General features: G+C 44.8%; 1 protein-coding gene across 1 annotated transcript in view; it reads left to right on the forward strand.

Moving 5' to 3' along the window:
• ENOX1 (ecto-NOX disulfide-thiol exchanger 1) overlaps positions 1-24,199 on the forward strand; it is a 451,396-nt gene that overhangs the window by 349,835 nt on the left and 77,362 nt on the right. The window contains 1 exon segment of the mRNA XM_032591194.1: positions 8,609-8,793. Within this exon segment, the coding sequence (XP_032447085.1) occupies positions 8,609-8,793 (185 nt within the window).

The raw sequence follows: 24,199 nt of genomic DNA on the forward strand, positions 1-24,199 counted from the left end.
GAGGGGAGAAATGCCCCTCTCGGTAGCCCTGCTGCCTGGGTTTGGGGCTCCAACAACCCAACCCCCTCTCCCCTCCTTCCCCCTCATCCTGCCCTGGCAGTCTGGCCACCTTCTCCCGGAGACTGCTGGGTCTTGATCTGTGCTCGCCTGAGGCCTCGAAAGGCGTCCCTCACCCCCACCCAGCATCCTTCAACAGTACTTTAAATTTCAGGCTTATCCTGCTGTTGAAAGGAGTGGGCAAGCCTCTCCGCTCATTTTGCCCTGGGGACGATGGGGGCAGCTGGGGGCGGTGTCAGAGGAGAATAAGGTCGGTGGCAAAGCAGGAAGGCATGATGTGAACTCTCCGTGGTGTCTGCACCCCGCAGCACCTTGTGGCCACTGCTCCGGGGCGCAGACCCCTTGGTGAGGATGAGCTGTGTGGAAGGGGAGACAGACGGGGGGTTTTTTCCTGAGTCGCCAGCTGTGGGTTTTGCCTCCAGACTCGCATTTAAGCCATTATAATAACAGGATCTAGCTTACCTGCACTCTCCAAATTACCCTTATTCCACCGGCCTCACACAAAGATGGAAATAGACACCGCATTGTGCTTCTGTTTAGCTCTCCCTAATAATAGCTAATGTGCAGGCTATAATGCACACTGCAAATATAAAATGTTATGTCAATGCTAAGTTGTAATAATAATAATCCTGCAAAAATGTAGCAGAAGGAATTTCCGTGAGCAATTTGAGGAAGATTGCTGCTTCCGCGGTGATACAGGTGTGACTGAGAAACAGATCAATTACAGTTTGTTGGGACCGTAGGAGGCTGTCTAGCAGGAGCCTGGCCGGGCAGCGGGGCCAAGATGCCCTTCAGCTCTGTGTCTGGGCACTGGGAGGCACCGACATGGCAGCAGCCCAAGGACCCCAGGCCTTCCTTCCCCTGGTCAACTGAGGGCAGGCCCGGGTCTTGTCTTGGGCTTTCCTTGGCCTGTTCAGAGGACATCTTGGGGATGGGACTCGGTGGGAAGAGAGGTTTTTCCATTGCCTTTACTGTAACTGAAGGCACATGACAGAGCAACCACACAGGTGAGGTCAGAGGGTTGGGGGAGGGGGAGGCAGAGAGAGCGTAGAGATAGAGAAGAGAGAGAGAGAAGAGAAAGAGAGGGAAGGGAGAGAGAGAAAGAGAGAGAAGAAGAGAGAAGAAGAGAGAAGAGAGAGAAGAGAGGAGAGAGGGGGGAGAGGGACAGGAGAGAGAAAGAGAGAGAGGAGAAAGAGAGCGAGAGAGAGGGGAGAGAGAGGGGAGAGAGAGGGGAGAAAGAGAGAGAGGAGGAGAAGAGAGTAGAGGGAGAAGACAGGGAGAGAGAAGAGAGAGGGAGAGGGGAGAAGAGAGAGGGATAGATGGAGAGAGAATGGGAGAGGAGAGAGGAGAGAGAAGGGAGAGGGAGAGAGGAGAGAGAAGGAGAGGGAGGGAGGAGAGAGAAGGGAGAGGGATAGAGGAGAGAAGGAGAGGAGAGAGGAGAGAGAAGAGAGAGAGAGGTGAGAGGGGGAGAGAGAGGGGAGAAAGAGAGAGAGGAGGAGAAGAGAGTGAGAGGGAGAAGACAGGGAGAGAGAAGAGAGAGGGAGAGGGGGAGAAGATAGAGTGAGAGAGGAGAGAGAAGGGAGAGGGAGAGAGGAGAGAGAAGGGAGAGGGAGAGATGAGAGAGAATAGGAGATGAGGGGAGAGGGGGAGAGGAGGGGGAGAGAGAGGAAGGAGAAGAGGAGAGGGAGAAGACAGGGAGAGAGAAGAGATATGGAAGAGGGGATAATAGATATTTATAGTAGGATATATATAATGGTATTTATATATTATTATATCTATTTATATAATATATATATTTTATATTTTTATATATATTTTATAAATATATATATTATTATAATATATTATATTTATAATACATTTATATATAATATATATTTATATTGTATAATATATATTTATATATTATATATAATGTATATTTATATATTATATATAATGTATATTTATATATTATATATAATGTATATTTATATATTATATATAATATATATTTATATATTATATAATATATATTTATATATTATATATAATTTATATATATTATATATAATATATATTTATATATTATATATATTATTTTTAAATAAATACATATATTTTTTAATGTTTATTTATTCTTGAGAGTGAGGCAGAGTGTGAGTGGAGGAGGGGCAGAGAGAGAGGGAGACACAGAATCCAAAGCAGGCTCCAGGCTCCCAGCTGTCAGCACAGAGCCCGACGCGGGGCTCGAACTCACGAACTCACAGACCGTGAGATCACGACCTGAGCTGAAGTCAGACACCCAAAAACCAACTGAGCCACCCAGGCATCCCTGGACACAGCTGTCCCAATGGAGCCTTATTAACCAACTGTGGCTCAGGAGCTCGGCAGTTCGTGACTATCAGTGTGGCCATTTCAGAGGAGAGAGACACGGGGGACAGAAGGAGGATCCCTAAGTGGTCTGAGTCAGGCGTCAAGACTGTCCAAAGGGGGCCAGACGGGTCCTTCCCTATGGATCATTCCCAAGATTCTCCTGCAGAAGAGACTTGTGTGTCTGTGTTAAAATAGGGCCTCAAGCAGAACGCTCCCCAAACAGTGCCACAAGTGGAAGCCGTTTTCTGTTTTAGCAACAAATTTGCCACTCTCGTGGTGTCCTTGGTTCCTTCCCTCTCCAGCTGCAGCACTTACCTGCGCCCAGGCTACCCCAATGGCATTATGTCGAGGACGGGAGGTAAACTGGGTGGAAAGCCTGCGCCTCCAACCCCTGCGTCTCTCAAACCCAGCTCCATCACCTGTAGAATACAAGCTGCGATCATACTCACTATATCGTGTTTTTGGACACTGCAAGGAGATCGTGCAAGTCACATGCCTCGCACGGTGCCTGGCATGTTAGAAATTGTTAGCTGTTACCACCACTATTCCTATTGCTGGTTTTTATTTGGGGGAAATGGGGAAGGGTGAACTCTCGCCCTCACTCCGAAAGGAGGCGCTCAGGGCATTGGGATGTGGCCGGGGCAGGACTGCCCTCAAAGGTGCAGGGCATGGAGCTTCCTCCAGAAGGATTTGTCCAAACAAGCCAACTGTAGCTCCAATTCAGGAACCAGGTGACAGAACGAGCGATGGTCTGAGCAGCATTTCTCAGAGCATGCTCACGGCCCCGTCAGCACCACCGCCACCTGAGAACCTGGACGGAGGCCGTTACTGGGGGAAATACTGGCTTACAGGAACACCAGCTAGTTTATAAATAAGGCCCACATTTTCAGGGGCTTCCAGCGACAAGAAAAAGCTTATCCTTTTTTTTTCATTTTTGTATGTATTTGTTTACCTTGAAAGAGCGCGCGTGCATACGTGGAGGGGAAGCAGGGAGAGAGGGAAAGAGAGAATCCCTAGCAGGCTCCACACCATCAGCACAGAGCCCGACGTGGGGCTTGAACTTACAAACTGTGAGATCGTGACCTGAGCTGAGATCGAGAGTCGGACGCTTAACCGACTGACCACCCGGGCGCCCTCGAAAAGTTTATTCTTGAGCACAGAAGAGTCCCTAAGCAGACACTGTCGGTCTCCGGGCACCTTTCCTGTGTGTGGTGAGTCAGAGACCCAGGCCCATTCCAGCAGCGGGAAGAGACATTATTCAGAAGACACCCCTCGCTCCCTCATGCCCCGCTGGTAAGCACCAGCCTCTGGGACAGTCACCTGTCAGGAGCAACGCTGCACTGAGCAAAAAAAAGCATGAGTTTGGGTGCATCGCATGCTGTCTCTGCCACAGAAGGGCAACCCCCCCCCCCCCCAGCCAGGCAGCCTGCAAGGAGAGGCTTGGGGAGAGGCAGATGGGGCCTGGCCAGTAGCTAAGTCACTAGCCCAGGGGGGCTGGAAGGTGACCGATATCGTGGGGGTGTCTTCCAGGCCTTGGACCTCTCCATATCATCCCGTGTTCTGACTCTGTCAGCACAGCCGCCCGTCTGGGCAGCAGCTGATGAATCCTTGAGAAGGGCTTCTTGTGTGGGGGAAAGAAACACACAGTCCAGCAGCCCTCTCCTGGCATTCCACGTCTGCATCTGGCAGAGCGGAGGGAGAATGTTAAACGCGGAGTTCCCCAAAGACACAAAGATGAACGGTTCTTGAGACATCCAGATATTGTTAGGAATAATATGTTAAAGTGTTTTATTAATTTAGTTACATCTTGCCTGAGCAGGAAAAAAGATATTAACATACCGTCAGCTTACTGGGACATAACCCAAAATAACTTACATTCTTCATATAGGGCTAATTATTTCTCTGAGGCCGGCTCCGGCTGGTAAGAGAGAGATTTCAAGGCTTTCCCCAGATTATTTACTTAAAGAAGTTAAGCCTGCCACTCTCTGTTCCCATGGAAACACAGTAAGTAATACAGAAGACAGGAAGAGGTCACTTTGGCCATAATTAATATAAAGGATAATGGTTTGTATGGAATCTCGTAAAGGGTAAAGCAAGCTGCTGTAATCCCTTTAAACCTCCTTTTCAGCGGTACAATTTAATCTTTGGATCAATTTTCCTACACTGACGTCACTTTGGTAATTTTAGTAGTCTAGTGCTAATTTTTGAAATGTAATTTAATCTTGGTTGGCAAAGTTTTTCTTCTGTTGCTGTTTCATTTTTGATCCAATCAGAAAATCGCGGGAACAATTTTTCTAGGGTCGGAACAACTGCACTGCCCTTCCCCTTTGGATGCCCGGTCTTCTCAATAATCTGGCTGGTTGTGAGTGAATTACTGATAATCCAGAGGCACCACTGGATTCAGGTGCCACTAGAATCACCAAAGGAAGATTTCATTGGATTCAGAAGAGTAGTTTACATTTGAAGGCTCATTGTATTCTTTTTGTGTTAATTATTGCAAATGGGTAATCCACAGGTGGTGGCTCTTAGCTAAATATTCCATTTATCGGAACATAGTACACTCCTCAGGGAATCTTACAAAAAGACACACACTGTAGGTTATTTTTAATCCTTACGCTTATTTGAATAGTGAATTTGTTATGCAGTCTCTCAAGGGTAAATTTTATCATGGAAGCTTGATTACACATTTTTCAAGACTGTTTCATTTAATACAGTGTCCTGGAAAGAGCTAAAGAGTAAAGACAAAGGGAGAGAAATGAAAGAATGGAACTTGGTCAAGTTTCTGAATTTTTAATATCCTGAAAAAATGATATTACGCTAGGAATTATCAGGACTTTGTTTCTTTCCGGGCTCAAGGAACATAATGTTCCCAGAAGCCTCATGTGAGGGGTGCATTCAGGGCTGCCCATGACACTTAACAATGTTTACAAACAGGTGGCCTGAAGTTAAGTGGAGTCAATATACAATTTCTCACCCTGTAGAAATAACCACTTTGCTGCCACATGAGTAACCTCTTTTTTTTTTTTTGCAACTATCAAGCTTGAAATCATTTAATCAGGAATGTAAATTAGTTATATGCCTCAGTTATAAAAACGTTGATGGGATTGGCTATGGTATTGATTTGGGGTGGAGGGAGGAGAGTTACAGCTGCTTTAAAAAAAATTATATATATATATATACACATATATATGTACATATGTGTACATATATATATACACACATGTATATGTATATGTATATGTATATGTATATGTATATGTATATGTACATGTATATAATGATATCACATTCCTATTCCAGAAATGCAAACAGCATTGTCTCTTCCTTGGCAAGAATAGTGGCCACTCGGTTCAGCCAAGAATAACTGTCAGCACTGCCGTTACACAGGCTTCTAAGAGAGCCCGCGAAATAATGGATGGTGCACTCTCCTATATGTATTTATGTTCAGATAATTTATTTAAATAATGTTGCTGGCACATGCTTTATAACTGCTTGCATTTTGCTACACAGATTTCAGCGTATCTTGCAGACTATGCAATTCATTTGGAAAATGTAATTTCCATCCCTGCATACTAATCGATTTCTTCACAAACACCTGCTATCAGTTATGATAATAAAAATGCCACTCTAAATTGAAAAAGGGCCAAATAGAGCTTCCTAAGGAAATGACTTAAGTGTCTTTGAATGCTACTAAATGTAGTAATGTGCTTATGTGGTGCCAACATTTTTTTCATCATTTGCATTTTCTGTAATTTTGCCCTATTACAGCATCCCTCTCAAATGATGCCTCATAACCATTTCCTTGTGGATTGGTAAACTGAGTTGTCAGGAGTTGGTGTCATGGGGTGTGGACAAGATCTGGAGTTGGGCAGTGTGATGTTAGAAAACACTAGCTCATGCTCCTGGCTACACCCTGGGTCGTTTCCGATTTTATGAGTAAGTCCCCGGAAACTGTAAAATTGGCTGCTCCTTGGTTTTGCACACACATAGACACCAAATAAAATTTCCTTCATTCATTCCCTGCAGCCTCTAGTTCATTCCACGCACCAGTGCCAAACTAATCTTACTAAATCACCAATTCCGTTGTGTCCTTCCGCTGCCCGGGCACCTGGCATGGTTCTCCATCAGCTGCCCCACTGAATCTCACTCTCTAGCCTGACTTCTGAGTTCCATCCCCTCTCATCCTGTGACACAGCCCGCCTTTCCCTCACTGCCTCCAGACCGACATGTGCCTTTTTGGTCAAGCTTCCCTCCTTCCTGCCCCAAGTGGTCTCCCTTAAATTCTCTTCCCTGAACTTTTGCTTATGCTCTTGCCCTGTCCAGACTCAGACATCCTTCCCCAGTTCTTGAGCCTTCCAGGCCCTCTTTTGTCATTCTGGTCCGCATCTTCCTTTCTCTTCTCTGAACCCCAACAGGATGAATTCCCTCGACACTAAGTTGCTCATTTATTTGTTCATTCAACGAGCATTCATCAAATGCCTACTATATGCCAGCCGTCAGGCTGTTCTCGCTTCCCTTGAAAGTATTTGTTTCTTTTCAAATGTATCAGTTTCTCTGATCTTCTAAGCTGCCTGAGAGAAGGCATATTATGGCTCCTCCTTCTGTGATCCAGGATGCCCAGGCAGGCCTGGGCACAGAGTATGTATGCAGTAACTGCGTGTTGACTAATTGATCCCTAATGGTTTGAGGTAGGGAATTTTCTGGTTAATTGCATGTTCTATTTGATTAGTATTTCCATGTGTACTATACATAATCATTTTGCAAAGCAAAATACTATAAACCACTCAACTATAAAACTATTATTAACATAATTTGAGGTTTGATATTTGAGGAGAGAATTCACTGGGGTCTCAGAGCACTTCTGTAAAGATCTATTATCTGCATACTGTAATGTGAAGGTAGAACATCCAAGAGGCTGACCCCCCAGTGGTCTCTGATTGGCACTGGTTGGGGGAGGGGGTGGAAATGAGCACGTACTGAGAACCTGCTGGCCAATAGGCCTCACATCATGCCCTTACAAACCGGAAGTCACTTCTTTGAAGAAGTTTCTGATACGTTTTGAAATCTCTCCTCTTTTCTCTTGCTTACAAGAGTAGAGAATGCATTTTCTGTGGGAGGGGGAAGAAAGTGTGGGCAACTGGTGGGAGAGTGGGGGGGGGGGGAGGGAAGTCACGAGGGGTTTCAAACGGTCTGATGAGAACTAAACGCATCTGGACGGGCAAAAAGCCCAGCGACTTGAGGACTAGGTTTGAAGACTGTTTATGATACTTCCTTTGTGGGGCGAGACAAGTTCTCTAGCTTCTCTGTGCCTCGTTTTTGTCCTCTGTAAAGAATGGGATTAAGAGCAGCCTAACCGACATTCTAGGCCTGAGGGGGGATGAAGTGATGAATCCGTGCGAATCGTCGGGTCCGGTGTCTCTCACGTGCTGGGTGCTTAGCCGGCGGTTAGTATCAGGGGAGAGACCCCAGCCGGGAAGCTGGAAACCATCCGTGTTGCTTTGTGCCACCCACTCTTCTGTTTTCAGTCTCTGCCGTTTCTGTTAACGGTCTCGGTTTCTCGGTAGGATGGAGACGTAAGATCCGAATCCACACATGGAGAGTTTTCGGTTTCGGGAAGGAGGGTCACGGCCTTGCAGAGAAGCAGGGTTTTAATCTGCTGGTGAAACATACGGAGCCAGCCTACCGTCCTGATAAGGAGGGGGCGAGCAATCCGTGCGATTTGTCCCAGCGGCCGTGCGGGGAGGAATGACGTCCGTGTCGATCCCTCTGTCCCCTGGGATGTGGCTGCAGGCCTCAACCTGTGGAAAGGCTGATTCGGTGAAAGAAAGTGGCCCCCGTGCTGTCCCCACCTAGCAGCACGTTCCCGCTTGCGGGAGGGTGCCTCGGACTGGGGGAGAGGCCGAAAGGCCAGCACTGGGGAGGAGTTACTCCTGGGCCCACAAGAAGCATGCCTCCATCAGACAGGACAAATGGAATCGATAAAAATTCCCAAAGAAGTGACGCTCACCAGCCGGGAATCAAAGAGCCCCTGGGCCAGGCATTTGGGGTTTGTTTCTGAGCTGGTGTGAACGATAAGAATTTGGGTGAGAGACGCCCCATCTCGCGAAAGCCCCCCCTCCCCCCGCCCCGGTCTAAGCCCCGCCCCCGTCACCGGAAGGTGACGGACCTGAACTTGTGCTGTGTGTTTGCCTTCCAGCCCTGGCTGCTCAGGCCTATGCTCTGAAAGAGGAGAACGACAGTCTGCGCTGGCAGCTCGACGCCTACAGGAACGAAGTGGAGCTGCTGAAACAGGAGAAAGAGCAGCTTTTCCGAACGGAGGACAACGTCACCAAGGACCAGCAGCTCCAGTTCCTGCAACAGACCATGCAGGGCATGCAGCAGGTACCTGGGCCCAGACTTTTCTTTTTTTTCCGCGAGGGCAAGGGGTGCGTGCGTTCCACGGACGTGAGATGGGAGCCATTTGCCGGGAAAGGTGAAGGAGAAGAAAGGACAAGCACCAAGCTAGCAAGGAAAGGAAAGTGCCGGTGACTGCAGAAGGGCAGAGTCTGCAGAAAAAAATCAGGCTAGAGAACACCTGCGAGGCAGGAAGCTAAGGAAGAGAATCTAGGTCGAAAGGTTTGTAGGGGGAGGTGAGCCGCGTGGAAAATGGTCAGAAAATCCTCGTGGATCACGATGCAAGGGTTTTAGCATCTGAGGACATTTCTTTACGGTTATTTATTTATTTTGAAAGAGCGAGAGCATGCACGCCTGTGGATGAGCGGGAGAGGAGGAGAGAGAGAGAGAGAGAGAGAGAGAGAGAGAGCGAGCGAGAGGGCGAGAGGATCCCAGCAGGCTCGGTGCTGTCCGTGCAGAGCCCCACGCGGGGCTTGAACTCAGGAACCGTGAGGTCATGACCTGCGTGGAAATCAAGACTTGGACCCTTAACCATCTGGGCCACCCAGGCGCCCCACCACCTGAGAACTTTTAAGTTAAAAGCACGCCAACAGATTTCCAAAAGCATGGTGAGCTTGTTTTCAAGCTCGGTGTACCTGTAAACTCTGGGTTGGTTTCACTTCTTTTGGATCATCCTTAGGGTCTAGTCAGGTTTCATGAACACACTGTACATACTTAAGACACGTTTGTTGCTGGAAAAGATGAAGTTCCAGAATGGGGGGTACGGGCAACTTTAAAAACAGGCTGGTATCTATGCCTTTGTGAAGGGTGCCAGACCTCAGCCTCATGCACTGAAGTTAAAGATGTGTCTGTGGGAACTGTCGGGAAGAGATGGGAGCTGTGGGGCATTGGAGGAAGGAGAAGGAACTTGGACTGCTGGGATGAGGGCTTGAGGGGAGGGGAGGCCTCAGCAGTCGGGAAATAGAATCAAAGACTCATAGCCGGATTGATATCTGAAAGCATCACTTAACGGCGTTTGAGCCTTCGAGTGACCTTGTAATGATACAGCGTAAATTGTCATCACACACGGTATTTTATATCACCCCTCTGAACGTACAAACCTAACCACTCTTTTCTGGGGGAAAAAATGTGTTTTTATTTAAACAAGGGGAATGGAAATAGAATGATGGGACACTAAAATGTAGAGTAAGAAGAATATTGTTTTAATGCCCCTATCCATATGGACTGCTCTCCAAGCTCAGGAGCATGGATTGCCTACAAAAGTGTCTTAATGATTAGAGGTAACTGCTACAGAAACATTAGCCAAGCAAGGAAAAATAATTGAGAGGAAAGGATTATAAAAAAAAAAAAAAAAAAAGATGTACAGATTGGGATAGAAGCAAGTTAATGACCAACTCACAGAAATTATGTCTTAAATATCTCCTGCCATTTTAAAGCGATTTTTGAGTCTTGGCTTTGAGTCCTAACTGGTTGGTGTTCACAGTGTGTGTTAGACAAATCAGTGCGATTCAGAGGTCAGAGCCAGCCAGGAAAATGTCATTACAGTTGCCGCTCAGGTCCCCGCACTTGGAAATTGGTGTAACAGCTGCTGTGCGAGGCTCCCGGGGTTGTCCATATGCCCCAACATGAGCTGTGTGTCGGCGCCCCTGCCGGGAGGAGAGTCTGTCTGTCAATTTCCCCAAAGACCATGAGGCCAGACCTAGGCCACAGTTACCATCTCATGCCTCATGCAATGGGCCCACTTTTCCTCCAGTAAAGATTACCCCAGTTGCTTGAAAAGTTGACGGAATTGGGGACGCCTAGGTGGCGCAGTCGGTGAAGTGTCCAGCTTCGGCCCAGGTCATGATCTCATGGTCCATGGCTTCAAGTCCCGCATCAGGCTCTGTGCTGACAGCTCAGAGCCTGGAGCCTGCTTCTGATCCTCTCTCTCTCTCTCTCTGTCTTTCTCTCTGCCTCTTTCCCACTCATGCTCTCTCTCTCAAAAATAAATAAACATTAATTTTTTTTTAAGTTGATGGAATGGTTAAGGCAATCAGAGATTCAAATATGAAGGAAATCTGAGGAGGTAAGGGTGAGCTCGGCCGTCGGGGAGAAGGATGCCCGGGAGTCAGCATCAGGGACTGCGAAGCTGCAGCCCCTTGAGAGAGGTGTTTGGTTATTGTGGCTGCTCACACATTTGCAGAGTTTCCTTGTCAGTAGGAAATGTACTTTAAAATAGTTTTGTTTTGTGGGATTTGGTTTTGGTTTTGGTACGATTTGCTTTAAATAGCAGAAATTTTTTTTTAATTTTTTAATGTTTATTGAGAGAGAGAGAGAGAGAGAGAGAACAAGTGGGGGAGGGGAAGAGAGAGGGGGAGAGAGAGAGAGAATCCCAAGCAGGCTTTGTACTGTCAGCACCAAGCCCAACATGGGGCTTGAACTCGCGAACGCGAGAACACGATCTAGGCTGAGCCCAGGAGTTGGATGCTTAACCGACTGAGCCACCCAGGTGCCCCAAATAGCAGAAATGTATTGTCTCATGGTTCTAGAGGTTAGAAGTGCAAGATCAAGGTGTCAGCAGGAGAGGTTCCTTCTGAGGGCTGTGAGGGAGAACCTATTCCAGAATTTCCCCAAACTTCTGGTGGTTTCCCTACAATCCTTGGTGTTCCGTGCCTTGCAGAAGCATCACCCTAATCTCTGCCTTCATCTTCACATAGCATCCTCCCTGTGTGTATCAGTGTCCAAATTTCTGCTTTTGATAATGATACAATTTGTATAGGACTGAGGGGCCCATGCTATTCCACTATGACCTCATCTTACCGAATCATACCTCTAATGACTCTGTTTCCAAATACCATTTTCTGAGGTACAGGGGGCTAAGATTTCAACATATAAATTTTGAATGGAAACAATTCAATCATTAATAGACACACGGTAGCTATATTATATATATATATATATATACACATACACATATACATACATATATATACCCATGTATATATATATACGTACGTATATATGTATACGTGTGTGTATATATAAATATGTACATATATATATATATATATATATATATATATGTATTTTAAGTAGGCTTCACACCCAGGCGGAGCCCAACGTGGGGCTTGAACTCATGACCCTGAGATCAAGACCTGAGCTGAGATCGAGTCAGGTGCTTAACCAACTGAGCCACCCCGGCGCCCCTAGATAAATATGTATTTGTTGAATGTAAGAGTAATGGACAAGAGTACAGGGACAAGAACTACCATGGAACCTGTGGGGAACTCTGGATCATTTGGGATTCTTGGACCATAAATAGCAAGGCAGACGGTGGGAGCTGACATCCTGCAAGTATTCATAGCTCTTCCTAGCACATGGGAAGTGCTCACTCAATGGCAGTGGCTATGACTTTAATTTTCAGTGGTTATTAGGTAGATGTGTGGCAGTCTCTGTGGCAGCACATCTTTAATACAGAGTTCCAAAATATGTGTGCTCTTTAAGAGTCAACCTCTACCTTAATATCATTTTGCATAAGTTACCACAACTTGCTAATTTGAGCCCTACCGCAAAGAATTCTGCTGATTTTAAAATTTACTCAGTCTGCCCCCTCTCCACTTTATTAATTAGAAAATCATGATCTCACGGGCAAGTCAACAGCTAAAGGAGAGGTTAGCCTCCCACATGCCGTTGTGTTAGTGGTCGATCTACGGGAAATTATTTCTGTAACAAACAGAAGAAAATAAAGTCTTAACAGCCTCAGACCTAGCATACCATTTTTAGAAATGCCCTCAAGTTTAGCGAAGCAGTTTTACCCTTTCTTCTTTTAATCCCTTAAAGATATTTTCACCGACATTATAGTTTCTCTTACGTTCATGAGGAAAACATCATGGGCAGGGGTCCTAAGGCTGAAAACCCTTGGGTGACTTTGGTTGTTTCTGAGTCTACCCCTACATTACGTGTGAGTCACGATTTAATATTAGAGACTTCACACAAAAGGAAATAATAGTTTGTATCCATGGTAACACCGTACCCTTTACCTGATCTTAAGCTGGCAGTGAAGTTAACTTGTCTCTGCCATAAGAGTAGTGAGCTGGTTGGCTTTCATTTGTATTTTTAAGTATACAAGGAAAGAATGTACCTATCGCAAACTCTCATTTATCTTCCAGTTATCCCTGAATTTATGGAGGCAAAATTTACATACAATAAAAATACTCTCTTTAGGGCTACAGTTCTATGAGTTTTGACAAATCGATAGATACACTCACGTGACCAAGACCACAATCAATATAGGATTGTCCTGTCACCCTCCAGAAATTCCTTTGTGTTTCTTTTTAGTCAACCCAACTCCGAGCAACCACAGATCTTTTTTTTCTACCCGTCAGAGTTTTGCATTTTCCAGAGTGTCATATAAGTGGAATTACATAGAATGCAACCGTTGAGTCTCGCTTCTTTCAGTTAGCGTAATGAATTTGAGATTCCTCCCTGTTGCTGTATATATCAAGAGTTCATTCCTCTTTATGCTGGATAGTATCCCAATGTAAGGAAGAGCTATAATTTGTTCATTTGGTCACCAGCTAACGGACATTTGGATGGTTTCCTCTTTGGGGCTAATATGAACAAATGTGCTGGCAACATTCACTTACAGACTTTTTGTTGGGACGTAAGTTTTCATTTCAGTTGAGTAAAAACCCGGGACTAGGATTGCTAGTTCATATGGTAAGTGTGTTTAACTAAGAAACTGCTGGAATGTTGCCCAAAGTGTCTATACCATCATGCATTCCCATGGGATACAGGAGAATTCCAGTTGTTTCGTGTCCTTGTCGGTCAGCACGTGATATGATCAGCCTGTTTTGTTTCACTTGTCTTTTTTTAGCCACTGTATAGTAAGTGTAGAATGGCATCTCATTCCGGTTTTAATCACACTTGAATTTAAACAATCCTTGTATTTTCATTCATGAGGATAGGTCAATATGTCGTAATTTTAAATAACCAATTTAAAATCAATTCCTTTCGAAGCCTTGTGTAAATCATATTGACAGGGCTGCTAAATATTCACATAACAACAGGATCCCATTATAAGCTGCTGATCGTAAAACTGTGTGTGACTGATGATGATTATGTCAGAAGGGTCCCTCGTAAATACTTTGAGCCAATGCTTTTTAATAGTGTTAGCAAATGTCATCTGAAGACCAACTGCCTTTAGGCCAGTAAACCATTGGCCCATGTAGAGCAGTGGCTTTCTAACAGTCTTGGCTTGACATTAGTAAAGACCAAGGCTGGCTGTCTTGACAACTTTGAGCAAGACAGGACAAAATTTGGGATAAGAGGACTATCATGATCAACAGCATCTTAGAAATTAAGTAACAAGCATTTTCCCCCCTGGGCTTAAAAGGGAACATATGTATGGTTTTTCTGTATCTGTCTTACAAAACCTCACCAATCTAGACCAATTTTACAGAAGGAGACAGACAAATATAATACTGCTATTTCCCTAAAACATACAGCAACCCCAGCTAGTTTTGCCAAAGGTTGGTCAAGAGTTGGTCTTTGGGATAGATATTAAGAAAGAAATGAAAGTGTGTTGAAATGACATCAGCGAGTGCGTCTGACCACTTAAGCATCTCTTCTGAAATCTTCTCTAAAACTGTTCAGTTGCTTAGTAAGTACTTTTTAGAACAGATAATGAAAAGTGTGTGCTCATTTCCTCTCCCAAGTTCACGTGCAGTGAAGTGTCACGTGTTCCTGTCAAAGCCAGGATGATCATGCCGTAGGTGGTGTTTCTGACCATCAGAAATTTCAGGGAAAGACAGGCGAAGTGAGCTGTATCCAGGAAAATTTCAGAGGCTTTAAAAATTTTTTTTTTCTGGAAAATAAAAAACCTGCCCCTTAAAAATTATAAGATTCCTCGAAAGCCCATCAGGCCCATTGCTTCCAGTGAACTTCAAACGGTGTTTCTGTGAACAACTTGGGAGAGGTTCTATAGGTAAAGAACACAGATGTAGCAGGACTTTGCAACAGGAGTTTCTCTGTTTCCTTGATAATTTTCCACTTTTGTTTTCTGTTTTTATTTTCTTTCTGAAATGCCCACCAGTCAGATAATGGACCTTCCTAGGCTCATGCTATGTGTGTATTATCGTTCTTCTCATGTTATCTGTTTAAACTGTGTCTTTTATCCTTTCCTCTGAAGTTTCTATTTGATCATCAGGTTATTTTATTTCCAAATGTTCTTTCTCTTCTTCGATTACTGTCTTTTCATGCAATTTTTTTTTTTTTTTTTTTTTTTTTTTTTTTTTTTTTGGTTTCAGTATCTTCTCAGATCTCTTTGAGAATACTAATTAGAATGCTTAAATTCTTTTTGTTCCTGAGTCATTTCTATTTATTCCAGGATTGGGTGTTTGCTTTTGCGTCTCAATCTGTCTCTTGGCTGCTACAGGTTTCTTTTCACAGAGTGATGTTCGCTGGGGTGCTTCTCTCTGGGAGGGAAGGGATTACTTCCCCAGGAGCTATGGGGGCGGGTCTGCTGGCTGCTGTGTCCAGCTCTCCTCTGCTCTCCTCCCAGGCCAAGTCTCCTCCCACACAGTGGTGCACTCACTGCTCACCACCAGGCTTCACTTTTGGGACAGTTGGGGATCCCACAGATGCCAGAATCTCCCATACGTGAGAATTCCTGGAACTCCCGTCCCATTCTCTTTGCTCTTTTAAGTTTATTCACTGACAGCCATCTTAATTGAGTTTCTGGAGGAAGAAAACCCAAAGAGCAGATAAACATGTACTGTGTCTGACATCTTGAACAAGAACGTGTTTCAGGGGCTTTTAACTTTAATCCAGTCCTCGAATGAATTCTTGATTAACGTGTGGGCCAGTGAGGGAGGCAGGAGAAGAGCGTTGCAAATGATTCTGGCTGTCCAGAAATCCATAGGGAAAGGAAGGACAGCAAGCACATTGTATAGACGTCTAAGAGGAAAGGACATGGGGACTGAAGGCAGCATGTTTTAGAGTAAAGACAGCTGCTTCAGGATTGAGAGGCAGATGCACAAGTTAGAAGGGTTTTAGGGTGAAGGAAAGGAAGGCATGTAGTCAGGAGAAGGCAACATGAAGAGGCTGAAATCTGTAATAATGCTAGAGAAATGGTTAACTTTTTGTCCACTCTGCTTTGGTTGTTTGCCCTAGAAGAGTAGCAGAGGCAGGGAATTGCGGGGGAGGGGGCGCGGGGGGGGGAATGCTAATGGTGTGGAGGGGCAAGCCTCAGCTCAAATGGATGCGCACAGAGTAGAGGAATAAAAGCTGTTCCAGGTGGAAGGTGGGAAGGATGTACAGAGGTCATGGAAGACACAGTGGGGAGAACAGTTCTTCTAATGTAGTTACAAAAAATAAGGAAAATGACACAAACACATAGAAGAATAAGAAAATGGAAAAAGACATTTTTCTAAAGGAAGAAATTCAACATTCTTATAAATGACAAATTACATTTTAAGAGCCTTTGTGAAATATTTAGGTAAATGAACTAAGGATCGATTAGTTTGGAATTTAAGTTGCAATGTATTGTGAGGATTTCCTTCTAAGTAGGGTTCATGAACCTCAAAAATGACGGTTAGAAGGAAGAAATCACACATACATCACGATCTGGTTGTGTACTCATTCCGGAAGAAGCACATAACAACATTATCATAATAATATATGAAGCATCAGTACAGAAATAATTCAGTATCACTGGACAGGGCAAGAAAATCGCATTATTTAAAAAAGAAAAAAAGAAAAAAGAAAATCCCATTATTACAGTGTAGAGAAAGAGGCTTTCTTTTAGACTTTCATGTGTAATTAGTAAAACCTTTAATCTTAAAAAGTTCAAAAAATATGTGTGTGTGTAAGTACACACACACACACACACACACACACACACATCTGGAATCTATACAAGGTAAGGGCAGCAGAGACACAGCCTGTGTTTATTTGATTCTATTTCAACTTCCTAAACGACGTTTTTTTTTTTCTTTCTGAATAGAAAACAATGCATAAGACATGGCCCACATTCACATTAAAAGTCTTTCACCTCTGACTAGAATAAGAAAACTTAGGGGCACCTGGGTGACTCAGTCGGTTAAGCGTCCAACTTCGGCTCAGGTCACGATCTCACGGTCTGTGGGTTCAAGCCCCGCGTCGGGCTCTGTGCTGACAGTTCAGAGCCTGGAGCCTGCTTCGGATTCTGTGTCTCCCTCTCTCACTGACCCTCCCCCGTTCATGCTCTGTCTCTCTCTGTCTCAAAAATAAATAAACGTTAAAAAAAAATTTTTTTAAATAAAATGTAAATAACAGGGGCGCCTGGGTGGCTCGGTCGGTTAAGCGTCCGACTTCAGCTCAGGTCATGATCTCACGGTCTGTGAGTTCAAGCCCCGTATCTAGCTCTGTGCTGACAGCTCAGAGCCTGGAGCCTGTTTCAGATTCTGTGTCTCCCTCTCACTCTGCCCCTCCCCTGCTCATGCTCTGTCTCTGTCTCTCTGACTCTCTCTCTCTCAAAAATAAGTAAAGCATTAAAAAAAAGAGTAAACTTATGAAACATACACATCTCTCAGATGATGTGGCTTTACAAAGTTTTGAGGACCGGTCATGATGGTTCACCACAGCCATATTTGGGGTCCATTATTGTCTTCCTTTCTTTTTACTTAACTATCCCAGAGTTTATAGTTTCATTTTGTACCCATTCCTCAGCCAGGTACCTTGGGGTGACGCATTGTAATAGCAGCCCGTGAGACACTGATGATAATCCTTATTCATAACTCACTGGCACCTTTCATTAGGCGGTTAAGTCATTTGGAGAGTTCCCGCTGGCAGCGTGTGTATTTTCTAACATTTGCAGGCCGTATCCTGGCACATCCGAAGAGGGTACGTATCCCGCTTGGGTGTGAGACTCCTGGAGTGTTGTTAGGTACATTTGGAACCAGAAATAGAAACCGATTCTCCGATTCTTGGCCCAGCACCTTACATCACGAAGCCCTACCGGTTTGAAATGATCATACCTGACATGTGCACAGGGGTCTGGAAGTTTTAAAAGCACATTCCCGTTTGACTGGGGGCAAGATACAAAAATTAAAAGCAAAGATAAGGGAGAGGAAACCACCCCAGGTTTGTTTTTTTGGGTTTTTTGGGGTTTTTTTTAGCAGTTTCACACAAGGTGGGGTCCCAGGGTATCTTGCTGTTTTCTTTGGACCGAGACCATAAGATAAGGAGATAAGCTAGCTGCCTGTAGGCCAGCTGAGCCATGCCAAGCTCTTGCACCAGGAAATAAAAACACTGAACCAGCAGAAGGAAAAGCTGGCTGCAGCCTGACTCTTTTCTGTACAACTTTGCATCAGTCAGCCCCTCGGAACCTCAGGTTTTTCATGTGGACCGTGGGTGCTGCCACGAGTCTGTTGGAATAAAATGAGATCATGTATGTGAACGCATTTGGGATGGCTGTTTTACAAAGTGTGATCGCCCCATTTCTAGTGAAAATGTGAAGAATTGTAGGGGGTTAAGGGAAGACCCAGGATGTGCAGGGCACATCTGGACATATCCGAGTTTCCTAACAGCAGGGTGGCCTTGCTCCCACACCCCTTCTCCGAGAGGGCCCCTCCCCATGGTTAATTCACCTCAGTATACTCAGTGCTCACAGTTCAGGAGCATTTGAATTGCGAGTGCTTATCTCAGTGTCTCAGGGAGGAAACTGAGACCTAGACATGTCAAGTGACTCGTCCAGAGTATAGCCTGTTCCTGGCAGAGTCAAAGTGCCAACCCAGGTCTGTCTGACCACAGCCCCCATGTTCGATCTGTTACTCCAGAACCTTCTACAGTATATTCTAGAAGTGGCGCTCCAGAACTGCAGTCGTCAGGGGAGCCGAAGACCAGTGGGCTGTGCCCTTGCTGTGCTTGTTGATTGCTAGCGATATTACTGGCAAGAACCCGCTGCCTGTTTTCTGACTCTGCCACAGCCCCTCATTTGGGCTTTGCATCAGCAGAGTAAGAGCTGGCAAAAAGAAAATAACAAACATGTGGCTGTTATTTCTTAAATTTGAACTGCAAAAATAAATCTCTTCACTTCGGGGAAGGGAAAAAGAAGCCCTAATAAAACTTAACTATGGGAGGCTTCATCTCATAATTAGTTATCCAGCTCTTCCATTAATTAATGTGATCATCAAATGCATCCTCATTAGTAATCATCCCTTCTAAAAATAATGAGGCTAGCAGAGAAATCGATGTAGGAGCCGGGGGTAGAAATAATGACATTGCCCTGCAGACCATTAAAATCGTTTGGCGTCTACCTTGTAACTGCTTTTCCCCAACATCTGCAACGGGAGATACTGCATCTGCAGCCTTTCCCAGGATAAAGCAACTCCCCTTTTCCCAACACTGTCAGCTGCAGTCCTTGGATGACCTTTGAACGACCCTCCCTTCCACCACCTCTTTTGGAAATTGCCTCCTGACTTCAAGGCCATATCACATCAAGAGTGCCAGATTTATAGTGAAATGGATCTTTTCTTAAACGTAGTAAATCAAAATGGGCTTTTGCTGCAGACACATGCTGGCCTTTCGCTCTGTTTGACCGTTGTCGTCTCTCCCCGCCAGCCACCGATGCTAAAATGAATCCTTGTGGTCTGGCCTTGACTTCTTTTCTCTGTAGTCCGCCAACACAAAGAAGCGGCCTCGTCCCCGTGGCGCCCCAAACTCGGGCCAGCACACACTGCCGCCTGTATACAGCAGGTGACCCGCTCCCGGGCAGATTGGCGTAATTATCCGGCTCTCAAATTGGGCCCCACTGGGAGAGAGCCGTGCCCCAAGGCTTTCTCCATGCAGCTAGTTAGGAGAGGAAACATAAGGGCTGCGAGACCAGCCGATCTCCTCCTTGGAAATGAGCATGAGCCCAGTGGAGAGGAAAGGGGAGAACTGTAGTAGAAGCAACAATGTAACGTGCAAACAAAGAAGCAAGGAGACTGAGTCAGAGGGAAAAATTCCTCTTTATCTGAGAGGAGAATAAAGAGCGAGGAAGACAAACGTGGGGGGGCATTCCATTTTTCTGGGTCTAGGTTTGTCATTTTAATTTTGTTTTATTTTCCTTTTCCCAAAGAATATACACTCAATGCAGAAAACTTGGAAACATAAAAGAAGCATATACAGGAGACAGAAATCGTTCTTAGTTTCACCACCCGGATACTGCCCTTTTTAACATTTACGTTTCTCCTATGTTCTTTCTCTCTAATGCATGCCCATGCATGCACACGCATGCACACACACACACACACACACACACACACACACACACACACAGTGTTAATCCTTTCCCAAAACTGACCGGTGGAATAGCCACATTCAGTCAGTCCGCATTTCTGGAATTGTAACCAAAGTGTGAAATTGGGAATTCAGTTCCAAGATGCTAGATGGTTAGTTAAAGACTATGTTTTCTCCTCTGTTTCACAAAGCACCCCGAATAGTCATCAAGGGAAACGTAAACAAAGTTAGTGCCCAATCTGGCCCTCACTTTATAGACCACCCATTTCATTCAGTCGATCTCTGGAAAGACCCTGTCTCCTGAATTTCTTGTTTTGTGCACACTCCTCGGTTGGGTACTGATCTCTGTTTGAGTGCTTTCTGGGCGTCTCTGTGCCTGCCTCCTCTCTCTGTCTCTCTCTTCCTCCCTACCTCCATCTTTCTCTCTGTCTGTCTCTGTCACACACACACACACACACACACACACACACACACACTTAGGAAACAGCCACGACACCTTTATTTCTGGCAGTACTGGGAAGATAGAAAAGGAGAGAGTATATTCGAACTCGGGCTGTAGGTCTCCGAGAAGGGGGTGCTACAGGTAGTGCTTGAGAGCAGAGTGACTTTTCAAAGCCTTATTATCACTTTCCTTCTCCTTCCTTCTGTTCTCCTCAATTTATTCTGCCGTCCTCCCCCGTGCATACACGCTCCACCTTTCATGTCCTCCTCCACCACCGCCACCGTAATCCATCTTAAGCCAGGTATTACTCAGGTATTCCAGTCAGAGGAGTTCCATTAGCAAGCGCGGGGACTCTCACTCGCCGTATTTGAGGTGTGTGTTTTTACCCGTGATTTACATTCTTCCCTGAGTAAGTCCTTTCCTGAGCCGGTACGTGACAGTCTGTGATCATTCACACACAGAGGTTACTCTGCAGGTTTGTCCTTCACTAATTCTCTGGGCACCTTGTCTTCTTTCCTCCTGGGTGGGTATTTCGCCGCCCGTGGTTTGTAGTTCTTAAATTGTGCGACTCACAATTGATTTCAGGAAGGTTTTGGTAATGACCTCTAACTGTAAAGTCCATAAAAAAAGCTATAGTGCTGAGTTTCTCTTTACAATATAATCTTCCCCCCAGTAATCCTCCCGTTTATCATGTGGGGGGAAGGAAAAGAGGGGGTTATAATGTAGTCTCACTACTCCACATCTGAGCATATGAGCTCAGATTGATTTCAGAGAACCACCAGGTCATTGAAGGGCACTCCCAGGTCTCACCCTGCCCCTATAGGCCCTCGGGTCTTAGACGATTAGGCTGGTCTTTCCAGTCAGCTTTTCTGTCCAGCTGGTGACGGACCTGCTTCCTTTTAAGTGCACAGTCTGCTGGCCATTTCTCATGAAAAACCCATGCTTTGTTTTGTCTGTGGGGTCCACGCACAGTAAAACAGCAAGGTAGAATGAGATGATAATGGGAATTCTGCTTTACGTACAAAACCTGGACAGGATATGGGCTCGGTTTTACCAAGGTTGTTACAGCAAGACAACCACAAAATACAGAATATTAAACCAGGAAGGATGGGGCGCCTGGGTGGCTCAGTCAGTTGAGCATCCAACTTTGACTCAGATCATGATCTCACGGTTTGTGAGTTCAAGCCCCACGATGGGCTCTTTGCTGACAGCTCGGAGCTTGGAACCTGCTTCAGATTCTGTGTCTCCCTCTCTCTGCCCCTCCCTCTCTCTAGTTCGCTCTTTCTCTCTCTCTCAAAAAATAAATAAACATTAAAAATTAAAAAAAACAGGAAGGGCGTTAGCGAGCCCCTATTCCAGCATTACTTTCTGCTTGTAATCAAATGGAGAGGTCCAGTCACTGCGCTAAGCACCCCACCACCATTCTTTCACCTCTGCTGCCCCAGGCTCCCAGTTCTGGTCCTCAGGTCCTCACTCCATCTCCCCTACGTCCCCACATTCTGAGAAGCTTGTCCTTTGCATTCCTTTGTATCCATCTCCCATCCCCCTGAAAAGTGAGTTGAGGCACAGGGGTTATTTTCCCCCACCAGGTTAACTAAGTGTTCATTCCTTTTTTCTTCTGACATCGCAGTTGAAACTAATGTGAGCACCTAAGACCAGTCTCTCAGGGCTAACACAGTACTTCATATCCGACAACTATCTGAATAAATGAGTGAAGAAAAGAACAAATTGTTGGGTCACCGCACACAATTTATTCTGTGACGGAAAACTCTCAGCCAGCTTCCCTGCGTCCTAATCTCTGCTGCTTTTCCCTACACATGCCCAAACAAGTAATAATCCTCTCTCCCTGACTCAATGGAACTGGCTTTCTGAGAAGGTCTGTGTTGAAATAGAAGGCTTCATGGAGTCCTCCTGTCTTTAGAGGTCATGCATACTCCCTGCTCCCTGATCTCTCGGGTCCCAGGGAACTTGCTGGCCCCTCATCTCCTCTAGTGCAGCAGTGGGGCTCCCTCGGGGCTCCCAGAGAATGCCGCTCGGGGAGTGAGTGCAGAGTCTCCATCCTGCTGACTGGCTGTGTGTGTGGTCACAAATTTTCCGTGCACACCACACCCTTCTACCTCCAGGAATGCTCTAATGGCTTTAGTGGGCCCTAGGAAACGATATTCTTATTTATTCATTCCATGCTTATCAAGGAACCAGGATCAGAAACCACAGGGAAGAGGCCTCCAAAGCAGGCAGTACAGTGCTTAAATTGCTTTCTAATGGTTTTTCCTCGTATTGAGAGTGACATTATGTGGCAAATTGAGACCGAAAGGACAACAGGGAACGTGCCCACCTCGCTCTTTAGTGGAAAGACCCTAAAACTAGTCAGGAAATAAAGGACAATTTTCTAAGCAGCCCTGCCATTCCCTTCCTGCTGCTGTTCCTCCAGTGTTTGTAGTCTACCAAGACTTTCCACAGAACTCAGCCCCCGTAAGTTTGATAGGACGTAAATGGAAAACTGTGCCTTTCACATATACCTGGAACATGTACAAAAATAATCTTATGCTACATCTTAAAGCAAATCTCTGCAAATTTCAAAGGAGCCACTCTCGCATCTTCAGACCAAAGCACAATTGTTAAGGAATCCATGTCACTAAAGATAACTAAAATAAGTCTTATGCATTTGGAAATTTCAAGGCACACGTCTAAACCCACAAATCCAATGAAATCAGAAATGTAATTTTAAAATACCCACAAGTAATTGATAGTTAAATTACAATATAGCAACAACTTCTGGGATGCAGCTAAAACAGAACCTAGAGGAAAATTAAAATTTTATTATTTTTTTTAATATGTATTTATTTTTGAGAGAGAGAGAGAGAGAGAGAGAGAGAGAGAGAGCATGGAGAGGGGGGAGGGGCAGAGAGAGGGGGAGACAGAATCCGAAGCAGACTCCAGGCTCTGAGCTGTCAGCACAGAGCCTGATATGGGGCTCGAACTCAAGAACTGTGAGATCAGACCTGAGCTGAAGTTGGACACTTAACCGACTGAGCCACCCGGGAACCCGCACTTTAAATGTATGTTTTGACAAGAAAGAAAAGTAGAAACAGGAGTAAGCATCCAACTCTTACTAAAAAATATAAACACAAAGAAGGATGATAAAAATATAGAAATGACTAAAATAGCAAACAGCCATATAGTAGAGAAGATCAACAAAGCTAAATGCTGTTTATTTGAAAAGACTAATATAAATGGAAAATCTTTGGTAACAGTGATTGCAAAAAAAAAAAAAAAAAAGAGAGAGAGAGAAGGACCAGATAAACAATACTAAAAATTAAAACGAGTATAACTGCATATGTGGCAGATTAAAGAGATGGGAGAAGATCAGAAATGATAAAATTTTAAACTGAAGTGATATAAATTCCAGGAGGAAAAAAAAATACCTTATCAAAATTAAATCAGGGGAAAAATGAAAGCCTGAACCATATCAGTAAAAATCATTAAAATCTTAACATTAAAGCAACAGACCCAAAATGGCTTTAGGGTCAAGTTCTACCAAACACTCTCTTTTATAAACTTCTTCAGAAAATAGAAAAGAAGGAAACACATCGCCACTAATTCAGAAGGCAAAGGTACTTGATACCAAAAAGGGGCAAGGATGGTAAAAAAAAAAAAAAAAAAAAAAAGTTGGCGGGGGAGGAGGTTATAAGTCAGTCTCACTTAGGAACA

This window comes from Lynx canadensis, chromosome A1, assembly GCF_007474595.2.
Source record: "Lynx canadensis isolate LIC74 chromosome A1, mLynCan4.pri.v2, whole genome shotgun sequence".
Lineage (NCBI taxonomy): Eukaryota > Metazoa > Chordata > Mammalia > Carnivora > Felidae > Lynx > Lynx canadensis.